Source organism: Phoxinus phoxinus (assembly GCF_949152265.1).
Source record: "Phoxinus phoxinus genome assembly, chromosome: 23".
Lineage (NCBI taxonomy): Eukaryota > Metazoa > Chordata > Actinopteri > Cypriniformes > Leuciscidae > Phoxinus > Phoxinus phoxinus.
In genome coordinates, this window is record NC_136898.1 from 940001 (window position 1) to 961727 (window position 21727).

General features: G+C 37.3%; 1 protein-coding gene and 1 long non-coding RNA gene across 3 annotated transcripts in view; one reads left to right on the top strand and one right to left on the bottom strand.

Annotated features, from left to right (window-relative positions):
• The window catches only part of glis3 (GLIS family zinc finger 3), a 38776-nt gene extending 29368 nt beyond the window's left edge, over positions 1 to 9408 (bottom strand). For both annotated transcript variants that reach the window (XM_079599682.1, XM_079599681.1), the window contains exons 1-4: positions 9078 to 9408; positions 3356 to 3533; positions 1918 to 2303; positions 1 to 26 (exon numbers count right to left, since the gene is read on the bottom strand). The exon at positions 1 to 26 is cut by the window's left edge and continues 576 nt beyond it. In XM_079599682.1, coding sequence (XP_079455808.1) covers positions 1 to 26; positions 1918 to 2303; positions 3356 to 3533; positions 9078 to 9345 — 858 coding nt within the window. In that variant the 5' untranslated portion in view covers positions 9346 to 9408. The remainder of the gene's footprint in view (positions 27 to 1917; positions 2304 to 3355; positions 3534 to 9077) is intronic.
• Positions 9409 to 18347: 8939 nt separating this feature from the next.
• Positions 18348 to 21727, top strand: part of LOC306991637 — a 54959-nt gene continuing 51579 nt past the window's right edge. Inside the window, exons 1-3 of the long non-coding RNA XR_013796139.1 lie at positions 18348 to 18452; positions 20552 to 20609; positions 20786 to 20873. This is a non-coding gene — a long non-coding RNA (uncharacterized lncRNA). The remainder of the gene's footprint in view (positions 18453 to 20551; positions 20610 to 20785; positions 20874 to 21727) is intronic.

Below are 21727 nucleotides of genomic sequence, written 5' to 3' on the forward strand. Positions count from 1 at the left end.
ATCCGACTGCAATGGCGAAGGAGTCCCTAGTGGGGGGGAAAGTATACGTTACTGTATTGCTGAGTTAGTTGGGGACATTTAATGTAGTATTCAGCAATATTATTGATCTCCTGCATTGATCATTATATGAGAACTGAACTGAGCTGGACGATGGCATCACGGTTTTCTCCAGAGCGGCTATATATATATGAACTAAATTAATAACTTTTTTTAGGGCTGTCCGTTAAACGCGTTATTAACGGCGTTAACGCAAACCCATTTTAACGGCGTACATTTTTTTATCGCGAGATTAACGCCTAGCAAACTTTGTAGTTTTTTTCACATGCTTTTGCAACAACTAGTAACGTTATTAAAACTACAACACCACACCGGATCTAGCGAGACCAGACACAAAACAACAGGCGCCGCACACACTGGTTTGGGCTTGCGATGCGAACCGGCCAAAGAGTGGACTAGAAGCGCAGCGCCGCGTCAGGACAACTCGTATCGCACATCGCACGCGCACTTTCTCAGTTTATGGCCAGCAATAAAAACGCAGAATGGCGCCGCCGGTGTGTGTTCACTCATAGAGAATAATGTGTTCGGACTGTAAATACGAGGCGCTGCGCTTCTCGTCCGGTGTGCGAACCCCTTTAACGTTACGTTACGTTTTGAGTGGATGAATGATGAGCGCGAGACGCCGAAATGGAGGCCAATACGATTCTGAATGGAAAGTTTACTTTTAAAAAGTTGCCAAATGGTTCAATTGACAAGACCAAAGTGATCTGTGTGTTGTGTCGTTGTGAACTGAGCAATCATCGTCCAGTCTAAATACCACTTGATGGTCAAGCACACACACACACACACACCACTGATGCGTTTTTACGCCCACTCCTCAATATCAGTAACGTCACCTCGTCAGTATTTCTTTCACCCTTTTATTGGTGGACAGAGTTACATTGTGTGAGAGATTATTTGCTCCAAGTGAGAATGTTAGTGTGAAATTGAACACAGTATATGTTGTTTTCAATAAAAAACATTTGCACAAAGCAAGTCGATCCACTTTTCCATGTTGATAAGAGCATTAAAATGAGAAAAAATAATGTGACAAAAAGAAATCAAGAGACATTTAGAATAGATAAAAATATGTGATTAATTGTGATTAATCGTGAGTTTACTACGACATTAATGTGAATAATCGTGAGTTAACTATGACATTAATGTGATTAATCGTGAGTTAACTATGACATTAATGTGATTAATCGTGAGTTAACTATGACATTAATGTGATTAATCGTGAGTTAACTATGGCATTAATGTGATCAATCGAGAGTTAACTATGACATTAATGTGATTAATCGTGAGTTAACTACGGCATTAATGTGATTAATCGCGAGTTAACTATGACATTAATGTGATTAATCGCGAGTTAACTATGACATTAATGTGATTAATCGCGAGTTAACTATGACATTAATGTGATTAATCGCGAGTTAACTCTGACATTAATGCGATTAATCGCGAGTCAACTCTGACATTAATGTGATTAATCGCGAGTTAACTATGACATTAATGCGATTAATCGCGAGTTAACTATGACATTAATGTGATTAATCGCGATTAAAAATTCTATCGTTTGACAGCCCTAATAAATACACTTATGGTATATTGCTTGTATGTTTCGAAGACACTCGTAAATGTATTTGTAACACAAATAAAGTACACTGTAATATCACTATAAGCATATATTTAGTCCCTGCACAGGCATATACTTAAAGTATATTGAAGTTGTTCCAATTTAGCACACAAAAGTACAATTAAAGTTATGCTTTACTACAATTTAATTACAACTATAACATACTTGGTACAAAATTAGCGGTTTCAAAATAGCACACACTTGAAGTGTACTTAAGTTAGTCTGTCTGCAAGTATACTTACATGTTTTCTTCTCTCCAGGCGTCGGACACGCTGCGGGGGAGTTTCGGGAGCCGATGATATACGCCACGAGCGAGGTCGGGGAGGTTCTGATGATGGAGTTGAGGTCGAGTCCGAGTCCGTCCGAGAGCGGAGATAAAGACAGCGCTCTCTTCTTGCATCGGGACGAGAGACTCTGGTCCTCCGTGAAGAGGTAATGAGGGAGAGATGAGGGGTTGGAGAGGGATTCTGGCATGAGGGTCAGATCCGCTGGTTCTGATGTGTGTGTGAGACCCAGAGGCGGCAGAACCCGGTAGCCGTACGGCCAGTCCAGTTTCCCGCTGCGGATCGACTGGGTCTCGGCGAGGCTGAGGGTCGTGGAGGCTAAAGACTCTCTGGACAGCAAACACCTGCAATAGATCACCTCAATAATGTCATGCCAGATCTGTCATTTCAGTTTTATTTCTTATATTCTTTTTATTTGTTTTTAATTTAGTTTAAGTTTTTGTCTTTTTTCAGTTGAAGTCCCCATTGTGGTGTAAATCCAGCGTTTACTGTAGTTTATGTGTGTATGTGGTGTTATTAATCTGCTTTAACACACACTGCTTTAAGTTCATAAGTCGACAGCATTGCTGAGTATTTTCTGCTTAAAACTGCAGAGAACCAAAGACAGTCTCAAAAACACGGTTTGACATCGCTGGTGTTTCTGACGTCACACACTACCTTGACCAATCAGATCAACGTGTGATCGTCAACCAGTTGATCTCTGAGTGAGTGAGTGAGTGGGTGGAGGCGGGGCTCATTTGCATATTCATAGAACCGCGTATACTAAATGAGGCAAGGGTGTCGAGTTACATTCAAGATATTTTAAGGCATGAAGACATTTTTTTCACTGATAAAGAATGTTTAAATATGTAATTTTGGTGATCAAAGATGAGTTTTAAGGGATAAATAGGGGCTTTAATATTTTGAATTAGCTTTTATATTTTTTTTATGTTAATTTTAGTTACTTTTTTAGTGCTTTAAAAAGATGTTGCTATATATTTTTATTTTATTTTAAGTTTTTAGTTAATAATTTTAATGCTTCAACTTAAACTTATTTCAGTTTATTTCAGATTCAGAGATGAAAGTCAACATTTATCATTTTTATTTTTTTAAGATTTTTAACTTAATGTTTAGCTTTATTTCGATTAACACATGTTTTTAATAGTTTTAGTTAACAATAACCCTGATTGATTTCCTGTCCACGTGACTTTTGCAGTGCATTTCAGATTCAGAGAAAAAAGTCATGGAGAGTCAACATGAATGTGAGTAAATTATGATGTGCCAAGTTTGAATATGTAGAAGCATAAATTAGATTTGAGCTTTAGAGGGGAAAATAATGACTTGTATATTGATCTATTTGGCATATAGTGCAACACTCATAGATGGACATTAAATGGACAGATTTCCGGATATTTACCTGGCGTCAGTGAAGGGAACGGCGAGTGAATGAGGCGGGTTGTTTAGGGCTGAAGTTTGAGTGACAGATGGAGAAACCGGACCCAGACTGTGGACCAGCATGGCGTTGCTCGTCACCTGCAGGTTTGAACTGCCGTACGGCCCAAAAACATTTCTGTTCATCCCCAAAGACAAGTAACCTGAGAAAGAGCCATCAGACATTTATAATAACCCATGACTGAATGAAGATAATGCACGCTTGTGTTATATAACATCTTCTGTAAGAGTTCTGTAAAAGAGCGAAAAGTCCAGAAGTCATGTAATACTAAAGTTCAGCCTGTCTGATGGAAATCGTGCCATTAAAGAACAGGAAAAACTGGCAGTAAAAGACTCCAGCAGAGAACTAATAATCAAGCTGTGCGTTTCAGTCGATCACAGGCTTTCTGCCCTCCAGATATCCGGCTTCCTCAGGCAAGGCAAGCTTATTTATATTGCACATTTCATACACTGTGGCAAGTCAAAGTGCTTTACAGAAAGGAATTTAAATAATCACAAACAAATTAAAACAGTTATAAAATAAATTAAAAGAGTAAAAAGATGATACACTTCTCAGTGCATCATATTTTTCACAACTCCCAGTTTTACTCTGAGATTTTCCCATGCTGATTACACAGTGTGTGGAAGTAAAATAATGACAAATGTTTCTGAAACATAAAAGCGTGTTGAATTGCACTACTTGAAAAAATATGCACTGCATTGACCCTGCATGCATTTTAATGCATTGTATTTTTAGGGCTTGCATTTTTATGGGCTGAAATTCAACATGGTCGTATATATTTAAGCTGTGAATATTTCAATTCAAAACATTTCACACACGTTTTCATTTTTAAAAATTCAATAATCCATATTCTTCTTTCAGATTTCACTGAATATCCAAAAATATCCATTCTGTTTAAAAATACAACCTATAATATTCGACAGGCAAATTTTCGGTCCATTTTATTTCGCTTTACACATTCGCCTCCACAAATTCAGTGGTTCAAATTCGACAGAAAATTCAACATTTTGACATCCGGGAAAAAGTTGCCCAAAGTTGCAAGGGTAGTTTTCCCGATCACAGGCGATAGGGGGGTGCGAGACGACCACCATTCAACCCGAAAAAAGTAATATAACCATTCCAATGACTCCGAAGCTGTTCAGTTAATGTAAAAAAACCTGCATAGTTCACCTTTAAATATACAACCATGTTGAATTTCAGCCCATAAAAATGCAAGACCTAAAAATACAATGCATTAAAATGCAAGCAGGGTCAATGCAATGTATATTTGTTCAAGTATTGCAATTCAACACGCTTTTTTGTTTCAGAAACATTTGTCATTATGTTACTTCCATACACTGTGTCTGTGGTGTTATTTCGGCACCTAATAAATCTATTTGGACGATTTTCCCCTAAAATTGGACAGGAGGAGCTCTAGGACTCACGGGGTCACCTCGGGTCCACTAACCCATCAGACCAAACCCAAAAACCCATAAAGAACAATAATTGGTCTGTTCGGATGCGTATCCTGATTACTATCCAGATAACAAATACATGCTCTAAGACTGTTTCCATTTAAACGTTCCCATTTAGTTGTGATGTTCTGAAAATGTCCATTTTTTAGATTTTGGGCTATTTGTCTTCAATAACATGTCTTCTTTCAGACTTGTGGTGAAAAAAAGTCCAAAATACACATTTAGGTCTTTATTTTACTAACTTTGTCTATTTGCGTCTGTAGATTTCTCTGAAATTCAACAAAAGTTGTCGTTCTGAATCATCCCGCTGCTCCGCGATCTCTGTCTTCTTCCTTTAATCACACACACACACACCGCTGGAAAGCTCTCTCTCTTCTGTGCAATGCTGTCGGATCCAAATATGGTAATTTCCTTTTTATCAGCAACCAATCGTGAAAGTATAATGGGCATTTAACCCTAAAAGCGAAATCTCATTGGCTGATGTCAATTTCTGACACCGTGATTGGTTCAGATGCATCATGTGACGCGCTCTGACATTCAGATGTGTGTGTTTGGCTGTTTTTCTGCTCAGTTGAAGGCCATAAATGCTGTGTTTATAAGTTTTTATGTGATTTAGGTGGTTTGTATTGTTGTTGCTAATGATTTGATGAGATATTGTGTCAGTAAATAGTTGTTTCAACTAAAAAAGTATGAATTTTTACATTACAAATCTTTAAATGCCTTTTTTTCAAAATGAGTTTTTTGTCATTCTCCAGTGACACATCTCAGCCGATGTACACCAAACTCTCCAGTTACACACTTAGCAGTATTCTGAAGATATGTTCAGAGAGATTTGTTAATAAATCATTCCTGGGCTGATTTATGTGACATTTTAATATAAAAAAATATGGCAAAAATCGATTTTTTAAGGCTATGGACAGTATACTTAGATTTCCTAGGTAATGAAAGCATATATCCTGAAATCCCTCTGAACATCTTTTTTCATCTTGTGTGTAATCAAAATGAAAAAAGAATTTTGCACCTGGCTTTATCATATGTTCAGATCTATCTACCGAAAATACATGCAAAATTGCGCATATTTAATGAGATAATGCCTAATTTGCATAATTAAACATACAAATTTCAAAAACTTGTAATACATTTTTTTTATGAACTTGTGTAAGTAATCAACTGAGGAAGTTTCATGGTGATATCTATTATTTTAAAATGTTACCCTATTCACCTGTAGTGTCTCGCCTTAAAGTGAACATTCCATTCTTCACACATTATGGAAATGTTACATTTGAATGTTCTCTGAACATTCCGAAACAAATTGTTACATTTAAAAAACGTCATCCAACTAAATGTTTCAGGTAAAAACTTTCCATGAATAACGTATAAATTATGCGTTTTGAGAACATTATTGCAGACCAGATAACGTAGAACGAACGTTCTATTAACGTTACTGGAACAACGTTTGTTCATAACTTTGCCTTTTGAGAATATTTCCTTGTTACTGCTTATTCAACCTTTGCGGAAGAAACGGTTTTATTGATTTCCTGTTGTAGATTAGAAGCAACTTCACCAGAATGTCTTAAGTTTGCAAATTACACATAAAGAATGCAGATATTTAATAAAGAACCATAAAAAAAACATAAAGATGGCCTCTGTTGTCTTTTCATGCTTAGCAAATTTATATATTGAGTTGAATATTGCAAAATTGTGCATGAAAGTCGTCATTAAAGGGAAGTTGTGCTTCAACAACAATACTGGGTTACAAATCACGAATCAATACGTAATTTTCAGCTATCAATTATTTTTGTACAGCAAACTCAACATTTAATTTAAACTATGAACATTTTTTATAATTATTTACTGGCGCTTTTTGTGATATTTCCGCTCTCTATCAAACAGAAACACATGAATAGTCATGGAATTCCTATAAGCCAGAGGAGCGTTTCTGCTCTGTTAAGTCCTAACGAGTTTCTCTCTCTGCTTTGGCTCATTTAGGTATTCTGCTCGGTTAATCATCACAAATATGAGAGCGAGGGTTTGGGGAAGAAGTCGTGGTCGGAGCTGCTGGACGGTATTGAAATGATATATATATATATATACCAGTATGTAAATCTGTGTTTTTGGGGGAGGACGAGACCAGATGAGTCACTATATTTCAATAAAACAAGGCAGGTTTATGATTATGACAATATCAATAACGGCTCACATCAACTAAATCAAAATTTAACCAAAATTACACTATTGTCTTCTGTAGAGCTGTTTATAGCAGAATCTGAATTTCTTTCATAATTGATGATATTGAAACAATTTTTTTCTTGTTTATTACTGTGAAGCTGCTTTGAAACGATCTGTACTGTATAAAGCGCTTCAGAAATAAACATGAAAATGTTAGGGATGCACGATATATCGGCCACCATATCGGTCTCGGCCGATATATGTTCATTTTTAATATTATCGGCCTGATAAGAAAATTTGGGCGATATATTAAAACCGATAAATAATGTATTATTTCCTTCAGCTGAGACTCTTCAGATGATGATTCTGAACTGCTTGAAATATGATTGAAATCGCTTCAAAAAAGGAAAATGCAGTTCAGTGCAACATGTCTGTCATATCGGCTTCATAACATTATCATGAGAACATCATAATTGTGTGTTTGGGACGTGGATTTTAATGGTGAGACTTTTGTTTTTGTAATCAGGCTCTCAAAAATTATATAAAATTGGATTTAGATTTATCGGCCGATATATCGGTTATCGGCTTTCAAATATAAAGAAGTATTTGGCCAAAATTTTCAGCATTTTTCAATTTTCATAACACAAAATGTGTTTTAACTCACTTTTCTTCATGATTTTACCAAAGATTAATTGATTTAATGGTGAAATTGTGTCTATATCGGGCATTGATGATGTCGGCAGGAGGAAAGTCATTTCAAAGCACAACAGAAGTGTAAGTTAAGAAAGTAAATGGGTTTAATGTTGAGTTTATTAACCTGTACTATATACACAGGACTGATTAAGTTCAATTCAAGTCCACTTGTGATGAAATACCTGTTATCTGACAGTGTGAGAGGAAATGAAGGCTGGAAGTGCTATTTAAATGTGAGTGGATGTTGGATTGTCCCTTATCTAATTCAAAGCATCATGTCTGGTGTTGTGGCTCAGTGGGCTGAGCAGGGATGGAGATACGGCCTATTTCATCCTCACTGCGGACGTGGCCCTCTTACATTATGAACAGCGCCTGCACTTTCATGTGGAAGCTCATTTCTGCCACAGATTAACCAAATAAAAGGTGGTAAGAAATAAAAAAGGTAATTGTGACTTTTTCCCTCACAATTCTGACTTTTTTCCTCACAATTTAGACCTTTTTTCCACACAATTTAGACCTTTTTTCCACACAATTCCAAGAAAAAAATCATAATTGTGATATATATAAAAATAAAAATAAAGCTTTTTTATTTTTTATTCCATGGCAGAAAAAAACCCCGGAATTTGTAGATGTAAACTCAGATGTAATCTCTCAATTAAAAGTTTAAAACAACTACGAGATATAAACTTGCACATACAGGTGAAACTCGAAAAATTATAATATCGTGCAAAAGTTCATTTATTTCAGTAATTCAACTTAAAAGGTGAAACTAATATACTATATAGACAAAGTGAGATATTTCAAGCCTTTATTTGTTATAATTTTGATGATTATGGCTTACAGCTTATGAAAACCTTTTCACAATATTCTAATTTTGAATTTGGGGTTTCCATAATCTGTAAGCCATAATCATCACAATTATAACAAATAAAGGCTTGAAATATCTCACTTTGCATGTAATAAGTCTATATAATATATTAGTTTCACCTTTTAAGTTGAATTACTGAAATAAATGAACTTTTGCACGATATACATTTTTTTCGAGTTTCACCTGTATGAGAAAAAAAAACTAAATTGTGAGGTAAAAAGTCAAAATTACCTTTTTAGGCCGGATGTAATCTTGCAAATGCAAGAAAATTTGGTCGTAATTACCTTTATTTTTTTCATTCCATGGTAGGAAAAAAAAGATGGAGAAACGTAAACTCAGAATTCTGAGATGTAAACTCGCAATTATGAGGAAAAAGTCTGAATTATGAAATAAAAAGTAAACAAGTTTCCATACTTTCAAAGCCATTGAAAACGCCAGGATATTCTGTCACAGCAAATTCTATGCCTTTAAACCTGAGGTGTTTATTCTTGATTTTTCTTACCGTTGTCCGTGCAGCTGGGTCGAACAGATTGTTTGGAAGAGGATGCTGGGACTGGGAGTGAAAGCGACGGAGCTTGATGACGTGACGGCTGTGGAAAGCCCAACTTCCCATTGATCAGCACCTGCCGGCGGAGACTGAGGGCCGAGCTTCCCGAGGTGGAGTCGGGATGGAGGGATGGGGAAGACGAGTGACCCGTGTGGATCCTCAGCTGAGGTACCTGAGCCATACTGCAGGGGGAAACCATCAGATTACAGCCTTTCCCGTTCATGTCCGTCACTGCTCCGATGGGGCGACACAAAACATCATCTTCAGATTTATATGTCAGTCACCTGATGAACAAGAAGACAGATTTCCATAGGTCATGCTTTGCCGCAAGACAGCAAATGTGAATTTTCTGTCATCTTTGCTGGACTGTGATGTTAAGTAACATATTTTAGCAACTGTGTAAAAGTGAATCGCACATAACACGCACAATACTGGTATAAACATCAATATCTTTTGATACAATATGCGTCACATGACTAAACTTACATCATCGTTTTTAAATACCTCCATTTTGACAGTCCACACTACAACGTGAAAACGGCGTTTTCACATTTATCCACTTTGGAGAGCGTTTTCAAAAAGCTTCGTTTTCATTAATAAAAACGCTGTCTCGGTGTGAGCGGAAGGCCAAAACTGAGAGAAAAAGTTGCGTTTTCAAAACGAAACCGTATTAGTGTGGACAAGGCATAAATTAACCACTTTTACATTGTTCAAATTATATTACATTAGTCATTCTTAAAGTTCAGATCAGGTACACAGAATTTTTTTTTGGCGTAGAAACAATTTTACCTCAGAAATTGCTGGAAATTTTACAGTACATTACAAAAAAACTACAAGTAGGCCAACACAAGTAGAACAACAGTATTTTCTTGTAAAACGTTTTTCAATAACCTGTTTTATTCACAATATTTTTTACAGTGTAGGAGGAATAGTTAACTAACACTAACTTTACCACAGAAGGTCCAAATATACCATGGTATGATACCATCATTGTAAGGGAATTACGTGAACTACAGCAAAGTTACAAGTGACTAGTTTGATAGTAAGTAGGGCTAGTCATTGTTTTGATGCTCAGGATGAACTAAACAGCATCAAAAAATATTTGCAAAAATTATATGAGTATTTTTAATGTTAACAGTGAGACAACAGGCCTTTTCACATTCAGTATTTCTCAGAAGCGGAAGTCGTCATAGTTGGGTAAACTTCTATCGTGGTGAATGAGACTACATAAAATCTTTTTTTTGTGTATCCATTTGCTCACATAGTAAAAGAAAAACTCAATAATAGTGTTTCACAACTTTCAAAAAGAGGGAAAAAATAGAGAGATTGATAATTGCAGTCAGATGTCAACTTTAACTTTACTGTCACTCACACAGCGTATTAGAAACACCCTCACAACAGTGTTAAATGGTTAGTATAATACAATGTAATATAATACAATGTATAATGTTATGAATGTACTTTTTGTAATTTATTAATATATAAAAAACTGCAGGATTTTCGATGTTGATGACAGTTAAAAATCTTTATCAGTCTGTGAAAAGGGTCCATTGAAGATTTCGGTTTACAAGTCGGTTTGGAATAAATGTTATTAGCCTACATTATTACGATTAATTTTCTAACATTGTTAGAAATATTCTAATAAAATAATGTAGCCTAAAATAAACGCATTTTGATGACAAACCGAAATCGCGCTTTCACGATATCATCCAAAGTCATCAAAAGTTCAACCGTCTCTCTTCGCGCGCAAAATAATTTGAAATGTAGGCTATAATTTACCTAGTTTAATTTTAAATTAAAATGAGATCGACACACTCTACAGTAGTTGATGAAACACGTCAGTTTAGCGTGTCCTAACTCCCACTGTGTTGGTAAACTCACCTGTTAAACTAAAGTCTCCTCATGACACCTTTATGGAATAAACCAGTTCAGTCGGTCTTCTGCCGCGGTGGTGACGTCATCATCGATCGGGATCGATCTCGGTGAGTTTCAGCAGAGTTTTAGCGTGTTTAAAGTGTGTTTATGTTCAGTGAATGTCATGAGTGAGTGTGATTGTGAGCTGCTGCTGCCGCTGTTGTGTGTGGGTTGGTGATGGTTGTCATGGGCGGGTAGATCAGACTCATTTTGCCCTTTTGCCCCACACAAAACCTCCATGTGAATGTTTGGTATCATTACATCATCATGGCACGCTTTTTAAACACCATATTTGGATTCGTTTGCGATCCACTCGTGTTATTTATGAGCAATAATTAAACAAGTGTTTGTCTACTGTAACTTGTTTAACAACTTTCGGGAAGATTTTGCATTATGCATTTTTATATTCATGCCATGCATAATACTTAAAATAGGATGCATAACTGATTTGAACGATAGTTGTTCTCATTTGATGTCTAGTTTCTATTAGTTTTGTAATGCATCTCACATGTGACCTTGTGTTTGTCTTTTGGCTTGAATGTAAATGCTTCTAGTAACATGTATTTGAATAAAGCACAAACATGAATTGGTAACACTTTACAATAAATCCTCATTAGTGCATTAGACAATATTGAGCAATATTTTCTAAAACATCTCTTTGCTAATGTTACATACATAGTGACAATATAATGTTAGTTCACAGTGCATTAAATAGCCTATAGCCAAATGCATCAAAAGTTGTATGCTAACATTAGCAAATGCTGTGAACAACATTAACTAAGATTGAATAATGCTGTAGATTAGAAGTATTGTTCATTGTTAGTTCATGTTAACCTAATTGTAAAGTGTTATCGAGTCACCCAGAGTTTTGATGTTCTTCAATGACCAATTCTTAAACTTTTTTATCTGTTCCCCCAAATCCACCAAATCCCCCCAAAACCACCCATCTGGTCTGATGTGGTTTTGCTCTGATACCTGTGTGTTTCCGGTCCAGTCTGATGTGGTTTTGCTCTGATACCTGTGTGTTTCAGGTCCAGTCTGATGTGGTTTTGCACTGATACCTGTGTGTTTCCGGTCCAGTCTGATGTGGTTTTGCTGTGATACCTGTGTGTTTCCGGTCCAGTCTGATGTGGTTTTGCTCTGATACCTGTGTTTCCGGTCCAGTCTGATGTGGTTTTGCTCTGATACCTGTGTGTTTCAGGTCCAGTCTGATGTGGTTTTGCACTGATACCTGTGTGTTTCAGGTCCAGTCTGATGTGGTTTTGCTCTGATACCTGTGTGTTTCAGGTCCAGTCTGATGTGGTTTTGCACTGATACCTGTGTGTTTCAGGTCCAGTCTGATGTGGTTTTGCTCTGATACCTGTGTTTCCGGTCCAGTCTGATGTGGTTTTGCTCTGATACCTGTGTTTCCGGTCCAGACTGATGTGGTTTTGCTCTGATACCTGTGTGTATCCGGTCCAGTCTGATGTGGTTTTGCACTGATACCTGTGTGTTTCAGGTCCAGTCTGATGTGGTTTTGCTCTGATACCTGTGTGTTTCAGGTCCAGTCTGATGTGGTTTTGCTCTGATACCTGTGTGTTTTCAGTCCAGTCTGATGTGGTTTTGCTCTGATACCTTTGTTTCCGGTACATTCTGATGTGGTTTTGCACTGATACCTGTGTGTTTCCGGTCCAGTCTGATGTGGTTTTGCTCTGATACCTGTGTTTCCGGTCCAGTCTGATGTGGTTTTGCTCTGATACCTGTGTTTCAGGTCCAGTCTGATGTGGTTTTGCTCTGATACCTGTGTGTTTCCGGTCCAGTCTGATGTGGTTTTGCTCTGATACCTGTGTTTCCGGTCCAGTCTGATGTGGTTTTGCTCTGATACCTGTGTTTCCGGTCCAGTCTGATGTGGTTTTGCACTGATACCTGTGTGTTTCAGGTCCAGTCTGATGTGGTTTTGCACTGATACCTGTGTGTTTCCGGTCCAGTCTGATGTGGTTTTGCTGTGATACCTGTGTGTTTCCGGTCCAGTCTGATGTGGTTTTGCTCTGATACCTGTGTTTCCGGTCCAGTCTGATGTGGTTTTGCTCTGATACCTGTGTGTTTCAGGTCCAGTCTGATGTGGTTTTGCACTGATACCTGTGTGTTTCAGGTCCAGTCTGATGTGGTTTTGCTCTGATACCTGTGTGTTTCAGGTCCAGTCTGATGTGGTTTTGCACTGATACCTGTGTGTTTCAGGTCCAGTCTGATGTGGTTTTGCTCTGATACCTGTGTTTCCGGTCCAGTCTGATGTGGTTTTGCTCTGATACCTGTGTTTCCGGTCCAGACTGATGTGGTTTTGCTCTGATACCTGTGTGTATCCGGTCCAGTCTGATGTGGTTTTGCACTGATACCTGTGTGTTTCAGGTCCAGTCTGATGTGGTTTTGCTCTGATACCTGTGTGTTTCAGGTCCAGTCTGATGTGGTTTTGCTCTGATACCTGTGTGTTTTCAGTCCAGTCTGATGTGGTTTTGCTCTGATACCTTTGTTTCCGGTACATTCTGATGTGGTTTTGCACTGATACCTGTGTGTTTCCGGTCCAGTCTGATGTGGTTTTGCTCTGATACCTGTGTTTCCGGTCCAGTCTGATGTGGTTTTGCTCTGATACCTGTGTTTCAGGTCCAGTCTGATGTGGTTTTGCTCTGATACCTGTGTGTTTCCGGTCCAGTCTGATGTGGTTTTGCTCTGATACCTGTGTTTCCGGTCCAGACTGATGTGGTTTTGCACTGATACCTGTGTGTATCCGGTCCAGTCTGATGTGGTTTTGCACTGATACCTGTGTGTATCCGGTCCAGTCTGATGTGGTTTTGCACTGATACCTGTGTGTTTCCGGTCCAGTCTGATGTGGTTTTGCTCTGATACCTGTGTGTTTTCAGTCCAGTCTGATGTGGTTTTGCACTGATACGTGTGTTTCCGGTCCAGTCTGATGTGGTTTTGCTCTGATACCTGTGTTTTCGCTCCAGTCTGATGTGGTTTTGCTCTCATACCTGTGTGTATCCGGTCCAGTCTGATGTGGTTTTGCTCTGATACCTGTGTGTATCCGGTCCAGTCTGATGTGGTTTTGCTCTGATACCTGTGTGTATCCGGTCCAGTCTGATGTGGTTTTGCTCTGATACCTGTGTGTTTCTGGTCCAGACTCATTGTGCTGCACTTTCACTGGCACTTTGAGTGTTTGCTCAGTGAGTTCTGCTGCTTGTTCTCATGGCAACATGGTTGTTTATTCTACAGGAGACTTGAGCGAACGCAACGTCTAATAAGAGCGCTGTATTATTACATGATTCAAATGGAGATGCTGTTGTCTGGGTGTATTGAGGCCGGTCTCTGTGTGTTCAGGGTGACCAAACGTGAATTAAATGCTGGCCTCTAGTGGAAATCACAGGGCAGAAGTGACTGTACGATGTGAAAAACGTGTTTACAGGCCTGGATTCGCTCACTTCATTCATTATATTCTAATTAGGGGTTTGAGTTTTGCTCTATAATAATCTGTTCACACTAATGCAGAGCTGAGACTGTCAAACAGTCATTAGGTGCAACTAAACTTTTGAAAGGGTTTGATTACAAACCCATTATGGGCCGATACCAGTGTTAACTAAATCTATTCTATTGAAATGGAAGTTTTTCATTAATTGAAATAAAGCTGAAATAAAACAAAATTAGTAATGCAGATAATACAATACAAATGAGTAATGCAATAATGTTTTTATTTTAAATTATTAAAACTGAAATAAAAATAGAAATATAAAATGGCAAAAGCACAAAGCAAAATGACTAAATATTTAACTAAAATTAAAATATATACTAAAATGCCAAAATTAACATATACTAAAATGACACTGGCCTTAATTTAATGATTAAATGATCACTTATTTGCTATAATAATACTTTACGAAATTCACCCAAAAAAAAACTTCTCTTTCATTTCTTTTGGTGGCTGCAAATATTGAACTAAATTATTTTCAAAATTATCAATGCCATGTGTATTGCATTGCATTATTTAATAATTACAATGCTGATATATTTTTAATTGCACTTTGTAGCCAAAATGTTTCAATGTTCAGTTGCAAAAGGTTTATTCACAGATCTGAAACAAACTACTGTTAAAAATAAGGGATTTTACAGTGAAGAATCAGTTCTTAAAATAATAATTTTATCTTAGTGTGAAGAACATTTTAAAATGTTATATGTTCAAATATAATCTGATTCTGATATCTTCTCAAGCCTGTGATCTGCTGGAGACGCGGTTGGAGTTTCTCCAGCAGAGGGCAGTGGAAGAACAGACAATACAATATTTTCATCTGAATTCATTTCCATATTAAAAAAGAAGCATCAAATCACCTTGTCAATCTGTGTGTGCTTCATGAGAAAGGAGTTTTGTAATAGCACACATGTTGAGCTGTATCTTTCAGCGTATGACCCGTTATATGATTAATGTCAAGCTCTGCTAGACTCATCTGAGAGCGGGAATTATTCCTGTCATCATTTACATTAAGGCATTCAGTATTCAAACACAATGGGTGTTTATGGAGAGCCCGAATGCAAATGTTCATGAAAACCCTTACTCAATAAGTCACAGACATACAGACGAAGGTGCTTCGCATTGACCTCTCAGATCATGTGCTGCATCTAAAGGTTTCTTCATGAATATAATGCTCAGACACCGAGAGAATCTCTCCTGTGATTAATCGAGAGCACGGCACCCGCTTTAAAGGCTCCGAGAACTAATTTCTGCCGGATAATGTCACACACAGTGTGAATGTCACGGACCGAAGGCCCGTTCACACGAGAACCAAAGTGATTTCATCATTGCATTGTTTAATGGATTTAGTTTGAACTCTTTCTCTGGCAATTTTCCATCATTTATGACGCAACACTTCCCCGCCACTAACGGAAAATTCAAATTATAATATTATAGCCATTATAATGATGATATATAATTGCATTTTTAATTGCATTATTTATCCATTATAATGCTCCAATGGTTAGCACTGTTCGCAATTGCAAAATACTACCTTTAGTGGTTGCAAACGTTAGCTGATTCTGAATCATTAAAAAAAAATGACCAAATATCGGCCTAAACAATATCAGTCTATCGCTAAATTAATAACTTGAGTTGAACAGATACACAAGAAGATGAAAAGCCATTAAAGTCCCATGCATTGCACTCGTACTGTATTTCAGTGAGAAACTCATTAGGCAGAGATGTTGTTTTCAGTTTGAGTAATTCTCAGGACTAACATTCCCTTCTGTTATGTTGTGACTTATAAAGACTATTGGACAGACCAGCCATGAACCCATCCTTCAGACTATCTAGAAACTTGAGGATACGAGAGCACTTAAAGGTGCAGTGAGCGATTTCTGAGAAACGCTGTTAAAAGTGGATCCGAACGCCAAAACACACTTGTAGCCAATCAGCAGTAAGGGGCGTGTTTGTGAATTAGGGGGCGGAGCTTTTAAGATAGGGGTGTGGTCCTCTTGGGTAGGGGAGTGTTTGTTTTGGTGAGCACTGCACCTTTAATGACATTAAAAAGCAAATAAGTTCATATTATTTGTCATTTGCACAGCTTATTGAAATGCTCATGACATGGATCAGGTCACAATACAAACAGTGCAGGACAACAACATACATATACAGACAGACAGACAAATAGAATAAATAAACAATAGACTAAGCAATGTATTCAAGAGATGAAGTGGTTAAAAGTAATGATAATATAATGTCATAATGAATACAGTGTTGTGTTAGGCATGTAGAGTTATTTTTTTGTAAATATGTCTAGTTTTATTACATTTTAGTTTTATTTAGAAATATTGCCTTGGTAATATTTGAAATATTTGTATTTTATAAAAAACATTTTATTTCAAATAATGAAAATATTTTTTAATGGTTTTAGTTTTAGTTATTTTGTGTTTTTTATTTATATTTTTGGTAAGTAGGGCTATGTCTAATTGTCTGTGTAGTTTTTATTAAGTTTTAGTTTAAACAAAAACGAGAAATGTTGCCTTGGAACTGGCTGAAATAAAATACGTTTTTTTTTTTTTTTCAGGTAATGTTTATTTAATTTCAAGTAATGATTTTTTAAAATGGTTTTAGTTTTAGTTAACAATAATAACCCTGAAATAGCTAAAAGGAAATATATTTTTTATATTCTCTAATCATATTTTTGTTGATGTTAAAGCTGCGCATCTAGTCAGACTTTACAGTATTTTATCTGTCATTTGGAAATGTGTCTAACACAAATGCTTTATATAGGTGTTCTTGTGACCTTAGAAAGATACTGTGACCCTCAGAAATTGTATCATGTGACTAAAAGGCCACAGAGAGACACATACGGATCTGAAAGATCATGAAATCTGCCTTCATTCTGCTTATTTTTCATCCTAAAACGTGTCATGAAGGCAACTGGAGCTGCTATTTTGAGTTATTTATGGTTATTTGATTCTGAGGAGCATGGCGATTGATCAAAGTATATGATTTGATTTCGTTTTGTTTGCTTTTTATTGTGGCGGAGAGAGCGGAGAATCGACCCTGGAAAACTGTGTTTGCGAGCGCCGTCTTTGCTCAAAACTCGCATTAAACATCCTATGAAATTCACCGTGTCAACATAGTTCTTCAAAATCCAATAAAATATGTCAGCACAGTTTTCATGAACCCAATAAAGTGTAATTTTGAAGCAGGCAGATGTGTGTGTGTGTGTGTGTTCTTTCAGGTCCTCTCCTGCAACTCCAGGGTTATTACTCATGTTTTCCTAATTAAAAGCATTGAAAGCAACACTGTTAACGACTGACCGCTTGAGTCTGTGATGTTAAACAGCTGTTGTTGGCTTATGTGATAAACTTCTGTTTGTGAGGTGTCATACACGTAATCATCATCATCATCATACTGCAAAAAATCATTCTAAACATTCTTAAATCAAAATACTTTTACAAGTGACTGACGATATTAAGTCTTGTTTTCTGAAAAAATAATAATTTGAGTTTGTGCTTAAAACAAGAACAAATATCTGCCAGTGAGGTCAGACAAATCCATTTATTAAAAAATAATAATTTGGAAAAATTGTGGAATATTGGCTCAATAAATTACTTCCAAAAAATTATCCCCATACAAAAAAATACATTAGGCTACTAATCATAGATTAAGGTCTTCGCTTAAAATTAAAAACATTATATTCACCGAATATATTTAATTGTTCTCTGTCAATCTATCAAGTCGAAAGTGAAAAATCTGTGTTGGATGAACGCATAAAGGGCGCCTGAGGAAAACCGTTGATATGTTGAATTCAAATGCGAATGGGCGGGAAAGCGAACAGAGCCGAACCTGAGCCTAACCCGCCGGTGCTGAAGACCGAAACAAACATTCCCAAGAGAAGATATTCATCGTCACAAGTTTCAAGACGTTATGTGAGTATGAGCACTGCGATTATAAAATTTAAAAGGCATTTTGTAGAATCGCGAGTTCGATTAATTGGTTTCATGGTCGTGTTTTCCCGGATACCACATAACGTTAACTTAACTATCTAATGGTAGCCAAATACTGGTTTGATCGACTTCTGATATGTAGGCTAATTTGTTGATGTGTGCGCGATCGCTGAACATGTCGTTAGATTGCAGATGGTGTCGGCCTCCTCTTTCGGGGCTTATTGCCTTTTATTACCAAACACTTAAAGCTCGTGAATTTCTTATCCATTTTTTAATCTCTCGCGTGAGTAACTTTAAGCAGTCCTGATAGCTGGATATATTTACATACCAAGAAATAAATAACATTTCAACATTTACATGTTTTTTGTAAGCTTTGTATTTCTAATTGTGTATTGTTTTCCTCGTATATATTTTATTGTGTAAAGTGCCTTGAGAAGCTGCTTTTAAATGTGCTATATAAAATAAAGTTTATTATTATCGACTGACACAAGTATCATCCTTATTATATAGCTAATTAAGTAACTTCTGTTCTGTCACTTGCCAGATGTGATGCAGGGTAGCTTTGTCATTTAATGTTAGTTTGTATTTTTGTTTGCTGGTTTTTGCAGTGCCACTTTTGAAAGTTTTCTTCACCACATCAAAACGTCTTGAATTATGACTTCCAGCAGGGTTCGTTTTTTTCTTTGGCTTAACATATTTGATCACATGTTAAAGTCCCCCTGTGGTGAAAATCCAGCTTTTAATGTTGTTTATGTGTCTACGTGGTGTTATTAATCTGCTTTAAAGGAGAACTCCGGTCAATTTTAACATTGAGCTCAATTTTTAGTAAATTTGGAGTGCTGTCAATACAGAGAACAACGACAAAAATCGGTGTTGCCTACACTGTGTTATCCTCTTTTTAAAATTTGCACCCTATTGACTTGAATGGGGCATGTTTTAAACCTGCTTTTAGCCTCTTAACATCCTTAATGTTTCATTACAAGTGCCCAGCCATGTTGAGTGATTCCTTCAGAGTGAACACGAGTGAATCTGACTGCAGTAGATGTGAAAGATATGAATAAAAATGATGTTATATCAACAAGCACACAGACCTGTATTTAGTTCCTGTTTTCGGTCGAAGTCCAAAGTAGTCGATTGTCGAGTTCACGCGCGTGATCTAAGTAACTAAACCTATGCGCTTCAACTCGACAATCGACTACTTTGGACTTCGACCGAAAACAGGAACTAAATACAGGTATGTGCGCTGGCTGATATAACATCATTTTTATTCATGTCTTTCACATCTACTGCAGTCAGATTCACTCGTGTTCACTCTGAAGGAATCACTCAACATGGCTGGGCACTTGTAATGAAACATTAAGTATGTTAAGAGGCTAAAAGCAGGTTTAAAACTTGCCCCATTCAAGTCAATAGGGTGCAAATTTTAAAAAGAGGATAACACTGTGTAGGCAACACCGATTTTTGTCGTTGTTCTCTGTATTGACAGCACTCCAAATTTACAAAAAATTGAGCTCAATGTTAAAATTGACCGGAGTTCTCCTTTAACACACACATGTGTAAGTTCATAAGTGGACAGCATTGCTGAGTATTTTCTGCTTAAAACTGCAGTGAACCAAAGACAGTCTCAAAAACACGGTTTGAAATCGCTGGTGTTTCTGACGTCACACACTACCTTGACCAATCAGATCAACGTGTGATCGTCAACCAGTGGATCTCTGAGTGAGTGAGAGTGAGTGAGTGAGTGGAGGCGGGACTCATTGGCATATTCATAGAACCGTGTTTACTAAATGAGGCAAGGATGTTGAGTTACATTCAAGATATTTTAAGACATTACGTTTAAAAACGTTTAAATATGTATTTTTGGTGATCAAAGATTAGTTCCAAGGGACAAAATGATTGACTACAGAGGGACTTTAACAGATTGTTAAAAATGAAATGCACAGAAATGCAATCAGGCCAATTGAAAAATGTAGCTGTGACCAATCACTAGAAATTGAGTTGGAGAGGTCTGAGATTTTTTATGGTGTTCTTGTTTGAAACACAACCTCACTGAATTTCAAAAATCTTTTTTTTTTTTGCAGTGTGGAGCATGTGCTCTTGTGGTACTGGAGGATCTCCTGAGTGGATCCTGAGGAGTGTGTGAGTGTTTCTCCCCATCAGTCACAGTGGGGTGGCAGGTTAGCAGCTGAAGGTGTGTCATTAGACCCCCGCTGATCGCCTCCTGGACCGGCCCACCTCACATTCGTCTTCATTAAAGAGCCGTTGACTGGGTCTCTCTGAGCAGATGGCCATTAATGTGTCCACCTTGTCCACAGGGACTCTACCTGGAGAACGAACGTCACCCCTCCAAACGGCCCGCTCTGAGAAGAACACAGGGACTCGCCTGTTTGAATCACTTCCCAGGTGAGTGTATAAATGGTTGCCGGTGGGTGGCGAAGGTACACGACAATACGCCTAATGAAGCCATAAGTACACTCACGCAAACGACAAGTACTGCTATTTTAGTGGTCTCGACTCAGGCAATCACTTGTTCTGTTTTTAAACCTTCGTTTAGCAGCATGGACTTACAATCTGAACTGAATGTGAAGGGAGAGAGTTTTGCTAAACTATTTTTTTAATGGTGTTCTGTTCACATCAGAAGCATTCAATCAAGGCAGGAGTATTGTTAGCTAAAACTTCTAAAAAACAAAAAGAAACACATTTTCATCACTTAAGTTAAAGCAAAACTAAATAACTTTTCCTCTTCGGTCGCCCTACAGGTTGGAAGCGGAATTGTCCATTACCGCTGTCGTAAATAATTTAGCCTACGCAGCCTACCGTCGCTCGCTCGTTGCTACTAATTTGTAGTTTTCTTATGTCTCATTCGAACTACAGAAACGCGACCCAGTCTGGCAAACTTGCATAGTGTGGTTATAGCAGATATAGGGCCGCATAGGATATCATAGTATATCAACGCAAAGTATATCAACACTGAATCAAGGCATTCATGATCTGTTCATGGTTCTTGTAATCTGATGAAAATCATTTTTACTTTGAGTATTTTTATAATATGGAATCAGTTCTTCTTCCCGACCTAATCAAACGTGATTCTTACAACATAAATTGGTGGTCGTGACCCAAAAAATGGGATGCTAAACAATTTTACTCCTATTACTTTGGTGTTCGTCGCAATTTGTGTGGATCCTGAAGCAAAACTACTTCATCAGGTTGAATAACTCAAACAACCACATGTTAAGTTCAAGTGCTCCTATCATGGT